The sequence below is a fragment of the Mus pahari genome, chromosome 4 (assembly GCF_900095145.1).
Source record: "Mus pahari chromosome 4, PAHARI_EIJ_v1.1, whole genome shotgun sequence".
Lineage (NCBI taxonomy): Eukaryota > Metazoa > Chordata > Mammalia > Rodentia > Muridae > Mus > Mus pahari.
This window is the reverse complement of record NC_034593.1, coordinates 105,025,917-105,037,550: the sequence shown is the minus strand read 5'-3', so window position 1 is coordinate 105,037,550 and position 11,634 is coordinate 105,025,917. Positions and strand designations below refer to the sequence as shown.

The 11,634-nt window shown below is 46.2% G+C and overlaps 1 protein-coding gene across 2 annotated transcripts in view; it reads left to right on the top strand.

The window, feature by feature from the left end:
• Window positions 1-11,634, top strand: part of Cdc14a (cell division cycle 14A) — a 157,964-nt gene that overhangs the window by 100,252 nt on the left and 46,078 nt on the right. For both annotated transcript variants that reach the window (XM_021195617.1, XM_021195616.2), the window contains exons 9-10: window positions 1,294-1,524; window positions 7,517-7,655. In XM_021195617.1, the coding sequence (XP_021051276.1) occupies window positions 1,294-1,524; window positions 7,517-7,655 (370 nt within the window). The remainder of the gene's footprint in view (window positions 1-1,293; window positions 1,525-7,516; window positions 7,656-11,634) is intronic.

Here is an 11,634-nt window from a genome sequence, read left to right as displayed (position 1 = left end):
CCCTCCCACTGCTGATACCCCAGCTCTCCATCACCCCTCCCACTGCTGATACCCCAGCTCCCCATCATCCCTCCCACAATGGAGCACATGACCCCTCAGGGGTCATTCTATGGAGCATGTGACCCCTCAGGGGTTATTCTTTCTCCGGAGCATGTGATCCCTCGGGGGTCATTCTCTGGAGCACGTGACCCCTTGGGGTTCATTCTTTCTCCAGAGCACATGATCCCTGTGAACTCCTAATGAGGTCACTTCACTTGCCTGGTCTGCCAGGAATCTGCCAGCAACTGGCGAACCCTGAATGGGTGAATCCTGAATGAGTGATTGGTGGTAACTGGTGTGTTAGGAAATTAGTCCTCTTAGCCCCTGGGCTGCAAGGCAAGGTTTTCAGTGACCCAAATTCCCAGTGGTCACTTTGGATGACCGGCCAAGAGTAGATCAGTAACAAGAATGCTTGCTTGCTGGGAGAGATGCCAGGACATGTGGAGATTGTCTCCCCCACCTTCAAGAAAGGGTCTACCAAAAGTTACTCTCTTAACTTTCATTTGAAATACTAATATTTTTATTGGACATATATATGTTTATGCTACACATATGATTGATTAAAATTATGTATGTACTATGGAGCGACCGTCAAATTTAACACACGGATCCAGTCCCGCATGCTGTTTTTAACTATAGGCAACACGCCGTGCGCTAGGACCCTTGATCATATCTCTCTTGTCCAGTGGAACGCTTGGACCTCCATCCCACAGTTCCCAGATGTTATTTTAAGAAGATTGTTTTGAGAAACATCACAAGCTGTGACTCGGACATGGCAAATGATAATTAATCACCACCCTGTTTCACAGAGAGTTGTGCTATAGATAGAAACGGTACCTCTAGCTTCAAAAAAAAAAAAAAGCCTTCGCTGTAGCTGAAACGAATCTGTTTAAGTAAAGACTAATGTTCAAGAAGGATGTCACTCCAAATCACCCCAGCACCGTTCTATACATTTGAACGCCTTTGTTTGGGGCCTCCAGGATTATGCATCCTGGATTCGGATTTTAGAGGTTGCCATTTTCGGTGACCTCTTTCCAAAATACAGGTTTTTTTTTGTTTTTTTGTTTTTGTGTGTGTGTAGGTTGAAGCTGCCTCTGGTGCTCAGTTAGGTCAGCCACTACTTTGATGGCTCCTCTGTGATCTTTCACTCTCACGAGACCCTCTTTCCTCCTAGCTCTGTGAGATTGGAATCCTTTGTTGCCTAGGTGAGGTGGGGCGTGGTTTTTCTGCTGACTGTCCTTTGTTTGCTCGTAGGTTACCCTCTCCATGCTCCGGAAGCCTACTTTCCATATTTCAAAAAGAACAACGTGACCACGATCGTGAGATTGAACAAAAAGATTTACGAGGCGAAGCGCTTCACAGACGCTGGCTTCGAGCACTATGACCTGTTCTTCATAGACGGCAGCACCCCCAGCGACAACATCGTGCGGAGATTCCTGAACATCTGTGAGAACACCGAGGGGGCCGTCGCGGTCCACTGCAAAGGTGTGTGGGAGCTCTCAGGGGCCGCTGTGCTGGAGAAGGGCAGGCCCGGACCCACCTAATAATGAGCCAGACCTGCAGGTGATAGGATACAGTGGGATGCTTTTCTTTTGTATTAGACAGTTAGAACATGAGCCCATTTTAATAATCCCTTCCCTAAAGGAAGGATTAATCGCCTTGGTGGTGGGGCCCAGCTTTCTGGACAAGTCATTGCATGCACTTGTGACTCTTCTGAGCCCAGGCGCATTGACTCTGAACACCATAAGCAGGAAGTAACAATTCCTTCAGAATTGATCATTTTTCTTCATACTCTTCCATCATCTGATATTTAGTGTTTCTATATGCACGCGCGTGTATCTGTGTGTCTGTGTGTTCCCGCGCGCGTGTATGCCAGAGTTTGACAACTCAAGTCTTCTCCAATTTTGTAGTTTTGAGACAGGGTTTCTCACTGAAGTGGGAGCTTGCCTTTTTGGTTACACTGACTGGCCCGTGAGTCCCAGGGGCTCTCTTCTCTCCCCATTCACGAGCACCTGCATTATATCGGGGTCATGACAGTGTCTGGCTTTATTGTGGATACTGGGGCTCTAACCGCAGGACCCCATTCCTGCTTGGCAGGCTTACTGACTTTCCTCCTAGCTCCTCTGGATGGCTTTCCGGTCTCTCTACTCTTCCACCCTCGCGCCGCCCCTTCCCTAAGTCTTATGCTTCATAGGGTTGTGGGTCTTCCGACCCATTACTCGATGTGGGTTGTCTCAGAGTTAACTGGAAGACTTTGCTGGCTTCTGGAGTGGACACTTTGACTCAGAGACTGGTCAGGCAGAACAAGTGTAGGTCCCAGCTTTTAACAAATCAAAATGCAAGATTTCCAGTTAAAATTGGGCGTTACGTTAAAGTCGGAAGAAGCTCAGATTCCGCTGTAGGTTTTCCAGTTTGGTGATCTTCATTTCCGCGGAGACATCTCACTCCTGGGAATGGAGCCTCTAGCGTGCCACCCGCAGCTCTTCATAGTGCCGCGAGGTGGCGCTGCTCACATGGGCTTTGCGTCCACATAGGGTTTTTGTTGCACGTTATGCAAATCGGCCAGTAGGTGTTGGGGATGGTACTGTTCTTTTCATGTGCGGAGCGCTGCTGTAACTGCCTTATTCAGACAGTGTGGCTTTGGTTCTGACAGAAATTAAAATACCATTTTGTAGGCCCTTGTTTCTATGTTTAAGATCTGAGTAGGTGGAGGAACTTTGCTGAACATGTGAGCTCTGAGCAGCGAAGCCAGGCTGCGTTCGTTCTCCCAGCAGCCTGGAAGACAGGGAAGCGACCTGCACATGGCCCCCGATTTAGGGATGGCTCCCGAACCAGGCTGCACCCACCTTTGGCGCAGCTCTTCTCTCGCCCTTCTTTGTGAGGGGAAGACAGTCCTCTCTCTGGGTTGTTAGACGGGCGCTCCTTGCTCTCTTCTCTGCTTCTGGTCTCCACCCCGGGGCAGAGAGCTGGCTTGTTCTGAAAGGTTCTTTGGCACCCTAAGTTTGTTTTATTGTAAGCCTCCGGGCGGGAACGAAAGTACTCTAAATAGAATCTTGTGCCAGCTGCGTTTGACTATCAGGCTGTTGAGATTATGAACCCCACGAAAATGAATTTTCCTGATGGGAGAAACCAGCTAGAGGGAGATTCATATTTCTCTCTCCCTCTCCCTCTCCCTCTCCCTCTCTCTTATCACTGACAACTTGACCGGTCACTTTGCAAGTCTTAAGGGGTCACACTGTTCACTATAACACCTTGAGTGAATCCCCTTTTCTGTTTTTTACTCTCAAATGTATCTTTAATTAGACCACTGTGGATAGGTGGCTGTATTTGGCTCCTCGAGGTAGGGTGGGGGGAAGGGCAGCTGGGACCCAGCCTCTGACCCTAACTCTGGTAACATGGTGGTGTCCCATGCTGTTAGTGGTTGCTCAGATTTGGGACAAGGCCCACCATTCCCATATGCCACATGTCAGAACCTGGGAGCCTGTGGATTGTGGTAATGAAGCTTTAGTGTGGGATACTCCAATCCTCCAATCATCTCTTTCAAAGTTCAGTTTCCTACTTAAACAAACAAAAAAATCAGCATTTTCCCTAGGAGATTAATTTGGCCTTTTCCTAGTCAGTTTTATTATGACAAGGTTATGTGTATATCTGTATATTTATAAGGTATATTTTGGATCAACTGACTTGGGGGTGGCATAGCTTTCATTTTTTACATACATTTTTTTCACACAGTATTTTTTATTATGTTTCCCCTTCCCCCAGTTCCTTTCCTCTTTACTTCCCTACCCACCCAGCCGAATGTTCTCTGTCTCTCTCAAAACAAGAAAACAAAAGAAAAAAATCAAAATAAACAAAAAAACCAATATGATGAAAAAAAAAAGCTCAAACAAAATAAAATGAAATAAAAGCTCCCCAGCCCCACAAAAACATGGGGTTCATCTTGTGTTGGTCAACTACTCCTGGGAGTGGGATGTGCCCTGGGATGTGGTTAATATGAACAGTTTCAATTGTTTCCCATTTCTAGGAAATGGCTTTTTGGTTAGGGTTGGGACCCCGTGTCTGCTGCCCTGTCTCAGTGCTGGGACCCTGTGAGGCTTGAACCTGTGCAGCTCTGGTGAACGCCGATACAGCCTCTGTGAGCTCTCCTGGGCATCCCTTGCTCTTACAGTAGAAGGGAACTAGCAGCTAATCCGTGGCTAATATGACTTGGGAGCACTCATTCCTAAGTGGGATGTCTTTTTACCACCCCCCCCCAGCCCCCACCAAGGCCCAGGGATCTAAGGGGAAGTGGAGGTGGGAAGATTGTAAAAGCCAGAGGTGGAGATGATTCCAAGGAAACAGTGTAGCCCAGACAAAGCTTAAATTAAACTTAGTGTCTCCCTCGATAGTATGTGGCCTCTAAGAAATACTGGGAAAAGACAACTCTGAGGCTAAATATTCCTGTTGATAGACAGGCTTTTTCTATATATCACTTACCTGTGAATGCTTACCTCTTAAGAAATGTATACACACACACACACACACACACACACACACACACACAGAGAGAGAGAGAGAGAGAGAGAGAGAGAGAGAGAGAGAGAGAGAGAGAGAGAAATATATACACAATTTTTTTCCTATGGTAGAGCTGTTTTTCTTCCCATATTTCTATTATCACTTTTTTTTTTTTTTAAAGTGTTAAAGTGAGCTCTTAAAGAGGAGTCACATTGATACCGGGCATTATTTACATGTGAGGTGGCTTCCTCCTTTCCCCTCTTGTTAATGAACGCAGGGTTCTTCTATAAGCATCACACCTTCGGTGTAATTGCAGCTGTTTTGTTTTTAATGGCGTACTTAGCTACCTGGGCTTGCTAATTACTTTGACATCTGCCCTGATTAAGTCAGCTTAATTTTCTGGAAATTCAAGAAGCACTCAGTGTTTTAATTGAACGAAAGGAGATGGAAGTGAGCCTCCCATCCTTTGTTAAATGAACTCTCCCCGGGGAATGGGGAGAGAAGGAAGATGTCATGTGTCAACATACAGTGGCACTCGGGGCAAGTTAGACACAGTGAATTTGTGGCAAAGGTATGAAACTCACCACAAGGCCTTGCCTGCAGTCCATATTGTGGGCGATTAAAGGAATGGCTGTAAATTGAGGGCATTTTCTAGCACCAATATTTATCTAATATACAGCAACATTGTTACTCTGTGATGTGCATACTGATGCCCTATTGGGAGCCAGAGGAAGGACTGGTAGTCTCAAGCGTTTGTTATAAATAGAGCACCCCGGCACCTTTGTCATGCGGTGCCAGGGAGCCCTTTAATTACCGATGCTTTAACATTCTTTTTTTTGTTAAAGTTTTAATAGAAACTTAGTGAAGTACTCCCATTCTGTTCCCTGTGGTAAGAGCTCCCAACGACGGAGTGCTAAGTAGGTTCTTTTTATAGACCTAAAATTATAGACTCCTTTTAAAGGGGGGGGGGGGAAGCAACTTCAGTTTCAGAGAAATTTGAACATTTGCAGCACCATCTCTTGGCTGTCAGGAGAATTAGGAACCTGACCTGGGGTTCCAGGCAGCCCCCGTATGAGGAGCCATTGTGGGAGTCTCTAGGATGAAGCCCCCTCTGCTTCCCAGACAGGGACCCAGACTGGAAATCCCTGAGACCTGCTGGTTCTGGTGCCTGTTCTTAGCATGCTCAGGGGCAGCTCCTCCTGCAGCTAAGCAAGCCTTGTCAAGTATCCGGAGAGTTACTGTAACAGTTCATAGTAAAGTGAGAGTTACTGCAACAGTTTCTTTATATTAAAGAGAGAATCCACTGAAGCTATGGTTAAATCTACCCTCTTATTGAAGTTGATGCTTGGTCTGGGTCAGAAGGTACTTGAGGTAAATAGGGAGAAAACACACACACACACACACACACACACACACACACACACACACACACACACACACACACCTCGTCTAGTAACAGTGCATGTATGCTTTTCAAACAGAAAGGCGAATGGGAAGGCCAGGCCAGGCGTCTATGGGCATGAACTTGACTATCTGCCCTTTCGATGTCACGTTTGATGTCCATTCTAAGCAGTATTGCTGTCAAGTGGACACACAGCTTGTGCTGGGTAAAACCCTTTTTATTTTTTTCCTGCACAAAGTATGGATTTATGTGCTGCGTATAGGTTCCTGTAGCAGTGCAGTTTCATGATAGGCAATTAAAAATAAAATGTCCAGAGATGCCTCTGGGAAGCAGTTATATCCAAAAGATGGCCTGCCCCCACCTGAGTTTGATTGCTGGGATCCACACAGTGAAGGAGGTCACGGACTCTTGATCATCGCCGCCTGACCTCTGTGTGCACAGGTACATCCCAGATAAGCCAATGAAACTTCATTAAAGTAACGGTGGGGAAAAAGAAAACTGACGTAAAGACATTCATTTTCTATATTTTTAATACTTCTTAAATTAGATTGGGTTTAAAATTTGATGAGCCATGATGTGTATTTCGCCATTAGACCTTATGACCGTTTCTCAGCTCTGAGCAAATACCGTGCATTTCCTAATTCTGGGAGAGTAGTTTATCTTCATTATTTGACCAGGGAGGATGCGCTATTCTGTTTCTCTTTATTCAGGTCCATGGTTTTATTCATTTATTGTAGTATTGGGGGTTGAACCTAAAGCCTTATGCATGAAAGACAAACTCTCTACCACCGAGTTACTAGCCTAGTCCTAGACTATTCACAAACAAAGCTATTGACTAGATTTCATCTCCCTCCCTTTCCTCTTCCCTCCCCCTTCCCCATTTCCTGCCTCTTCTTTCTGGCAGAGTCTCACACATTTTGCCCTAGCTGGACTTGAACCTCAGGATTCTCCTGCCTCTGCCTCCTCAGTCCCAGGACTAGAGGATGTGTCACCACATCAGATTTCCCTCTTCCCTTCTCTAACGAGACCTTTTCAGGAATGAATTCCAAGGTCAGAGATTTCAGGCATTTTAAATTCCACTGTGACCCAATCGAAATGTCTTTCTAATTCATCTCCTACTCCTTATCGCTGCCTCCCAGACACCCCTTAGCCATCTTTGCATCCCAGCCTCTGCCCACCCATCCCCACACCCCAGTCAGCAGTTTTCTGCTTCCAGATCCATTTCTTGAATTTAGGTCATTTTCTTGCCCTATGATGTAGGGCAGCTACCTTTTGTCCTTCCCATTGGTTAAGGAAAAACGTGGGTGGTTCTGTTTCATGTTTGTTTGTTTGTTTGTTTTCCTTTTTCTTTCGTATTGGGAATTGAACCAGGGGCGTCTGCACGTGCTTGGCAGGAGCTTTGCCAATAAACGACATCTCCAGCCTGAGTAAATGTGTATTTTTGCATGAGAGAAACTGCGTGAACGCCAGCCAGGGATGTTGTCTTTGCCCTAGAATCCCGTGCTGTCTCTGGACAGGTTAGTTCATGTTTTGGTCAATGCATTTGCTACACTTTGCATTTCTCGTTTCCCTCTTTTACAGCTGGTCTGGGAAGAACGGGGACATTGATAGCCTGTTATGTCATGAAACACTACAGGTTTACACACGCCGAAATCATTGCTTGGATCAGAATTTGCCGACCAGGCTCCATCATCGGACCCCAGCAGCACTTCCTGGAAGAGTAAGTGTCCCTTTCCGATGACTGTGTTGTCTCTCGCCCCGCCCCGAGCCTTTCAACCGATTCCCTGGCTGAGGACCCGGTTATAGAACAACTGCATTGGCAGAGAAGGTAGTGCTTCTGATAGCCTGCTGCTGACTTGACAGCTAAGGTCTCTGGTCTCGGACTTTGCATCTCTTAGATCAGGTGACAGAGGAGCGCCATCATCTGTCTACCCCCTTTTCTGTCACTTTCTATGTGTGATGTGGCTACAGTGCAATTTTCTAATGTCTTCCCACTTGGCACTGCTCATTCCTTTCTATTGATTGCGTGTCTAAAAGCAGAATGACTTAAAAAAAAAAAAAAACCCTCATAACTGGAGTCAGGGGTCAGTCCCTGGGGTCAGTCACTGGGTCAGTCCCTGGGTCAGTCTCGGGGTCAGGGGTCAGTCCCTGGGGTCAGTCACTGAGTCAGCTGCTGAGCCAGTCACTGGGTCAGTCACTGGGGTCAGTCACCAGGGGGCAGTCACTGGGTTTAGTGAGACAACCAAGCTGCTAAAGCAACCTCAGTTTTCGGATTCATGTGAGAAGGAATGGAGGAATGAGAAGATAAGGTTCACTAATTTTCCATTCTGACCAGGTTGCTGCCAGTTTCATGCTTATCGTTTGGAAGCGCCCTCCCTTATAAACTCACTCACACGTATGCCTTTCCATCCAACCCCAGGCCACGGTGCAGAAAGATGCAATTTGTAAGAATGCCCTTTATGAAGCAGCTGCTCTCCCCTTAAAATATTAAGCACTTAATATTAAGCACACGTAGGAGGAGGAGGAAACTTTTCATTTGTCTTGAGATAATAGCTCTGGTTGGCCTTGACCTCGATACGAGGCTGAGGGTGACTCAGATATCTCTGCTTCCACCTTCTGAGTGCTCAGATGTCAAGGGTGATTGAACGCAGCCGTTTCTGAGTTCCAGGCAAGTGCGCTGACCAGCGAGCCGCACCGCCAGCCTCCTAGGATGAGATGAAGTGGTACTGCTTGTCTTCAGTGCATCTCTAACAGAGGTTCCGTTTCTGATACCTTATGCGGACGCTTTCCTTCCGGGCCCCCGCACCAGTTGGAGTGATTCCATCTGACTTAAATCAGTTTCGTTTGGATGAGGTGTCCTAAGTAAGAAAGATGCCCCGAGTGAGCTTTTCACATCAAAATGATTAACAAATCCTTGAGCCCGAGGGAGTACTAATTTACTAAACCCACGGGGAATAACTGCTAAGGAAACAAGCACCAGGAAACGAACAGGAAAAACTCAGCTCAGAGAGAGACGGGAGAGTGATGAGTCCTAAAGAGAAGTCACGCATAAATAGGGTCATTAAAGAGACAGAACTGTCATCTAGGCTTTTCCTCATGTAGATGATTTCACTGTAGCTGTCTTCAGACACACCAGATCCTGTTACAGATGGTTAGGAGTCACCATGTGACTGCTGGGAATTGAACTCAGGACCTCTGGTAGAGCATTTTCTTAACCACTGAGCCATCTCTCCATCCCTTCCTCTATTTTTGTTGTTGTTGTTGTGCATTTTATGCATCTATAGCATGGGGTATATGTCATGTGCTTATGATACTAACTGCTTGGTAATGTTGAATAAGTAGCCTTAAGGTTCGAAACTTGAAACCCACATGTTCCTAAACCTAGTTCCTTAAGCCATTTTCTCAGTCTTAAGACGATCGGTTGGAAGACGGTCCCTTTAAAAGGCATATTGAAGCCTTACTTGCTCCAGGCTCCTGCTAGGCACAACTGAAGGACCCAGGACACTATTGGTTCAGGTCTTTTTTTTTTTTTTCCCCCTGTGCAGGGTGTCAGGGTCCACCTTTCTGCTCGTGTCCCCGATGCTTTCACCACTCCACCTTTCTCAGCCTTCTCTTGTAGTGATATCAGAAGAAACTAGATTCCAGGGGTATCTGCACTCACCTTGAAGCAATGGCATTTATCTGTAAATGCATACGCTATAAGACTTTGGTGACATCCTTCCATGCGAGTCATACTACAGTTTCCTAAGCTTTTGCCTGTGCAAACTGAAGTTTGGAGGAGTGACCTACTTCCTTAGCTCAGTAGTGTCATGCTTGGACCAGAACCTTCCAGAAGGTAGATCTCTTTTATACCTTTTCTTCTTTGTGAGGGGTTTTGAACGTGCATAGAATAGTGCCCGTGTCTCTCATGGCTTCTCCCAGGCTTCCTTAGATAGTCTTTTCCAGTGTGTGGTCTAGGGCTATTCTGCCAAGCTGTCAAGCTTCACGTTTTAGTCTCTTACTCTCTCTGCTCTGGCCCCTCCTCTCACTTTTGCCTTTTCCTAGCCTTCGATTGGTGTGGCCCCCGGGAGAGGTCATTTAGAGCACCTGGGACACACTCATCCATGCAGGCTTATGCCACGTACTGTTCCTGCTTCCAGGGTGTAGCAGTAAATGTCTCAGCCAAGGTTCTTAGAGCCCTTGTCTTTCTACTGGAGAGGTATGCTGTAGGTAGATATGTGACTTGTAGATGGGGGAGCTTTTGATGGTAGGTGCTATGAAGATGCAATAGAAAAAGGGGGTGATAGGGAGGGGTGAGGAACTCTTTCTGCACGGGGAGATCAAGGAGAGTTGAGCACTGAAGGGCAAGAAGGAGCAAGTCCCATGTTCTATGCAGGGAGCATATGAAGGTCTTGACGCTGAAACACACCCACTGTTTCAGTCTGGAATGAAGGCTGAGTAAGGTTTGGTAGTGCACAATAACCCCAGAACTCTGAGGCAGGAAGATACAAGTACAAGGCTTGCTGGACTACAAAGTGTTACAGGGTAGCCTCAGAAATATAGAAAGATACTATCTCAGAAAACAAAGTGAAATTAAAAACAACAACAACAACAACCCCCTCCCCCCAAAAAACCAATGGAGTAAAAATTGGTATCCACAGACTATAATAAGCTAGATGTGAGTTGTTGAGAGGTTAGGCCCGTGAGTTAGCAAAGCATTCGTCCCATGTAACCTTCCCAAGACCAAGAAGTAGAAAACACTAGCATTGAAGCCATTTAACACCCAGTTCAACAAGGCTATGGTTGTGATTCGTCACAACGTAAATGAGCTGTGCAGGCTTTTGAGTCTTGTCTGAGCAGAACCAAGCAGTATGTGTGTCTAGCTTTTTAAATTTCTTGTTCCCTTCTATTGCTGTGTAGCATTGGGATGTCTGAATATGTGATTTGTTTTCTTGCCGTCCTGATGAACATTTAGGTTGTTCCCAGTGTTGGCTAACTTGCATCCTTTGCTTGCATGATCTGTTGGATGGATACCTGTGATAGAGCAATCGGGCATGAACGCTTTGGGCCTTAGGAGTGGTAGGCAGCAGTTTCTCAAGATCTTGGAGTGGAGGGGATGAGCAGAAGTCTGTACTAGTGCAGGGCTTGCGTGGAGCAGGGGAGGGCTGCACTGGATAAGCAGGTTTCCTTACCCTTTCCCTGATACTTCCCGGTATTAGGCTTAGAAACTTTATTTCAAATGCCTTCCCCTTGCCACTTTCAGCATAGCACTGAACCTTCTACGGCTGTTTCTTCTAAGGCTGTTTTGTGCTAATAGCAATTTTTCTTTCCCTCTTCCCATATACTCGTTGAGAGCTGACAAAAGGCTTTCTCTGTAAACAACTGAGAAGAGAGTTTGTTTCATACCTTCTTTTCAACATGCACTCCGAAGTTCTTAGTTAGGCAACTTTGAAGTAGTTATTTTCTGCCTCAACTCTGTTGTAATAGAGACCTGCAAAGAATTAGCTTCCCAAGGGGAAAGGTTCATTTTAACTCATGGCCTTCAAGGTGTCAGCCCATGATTTACCCTACGGATTTTGATTACCTATCAATCACATTTGTGTGTCCATCCATCCACCCATCCATCCACCCAACCATCCACCCATCTAACCACCCATCTATCCATCAATCCACCACCCACCCACCCACACATCCACCCACACATCCACCCATCCATTCAA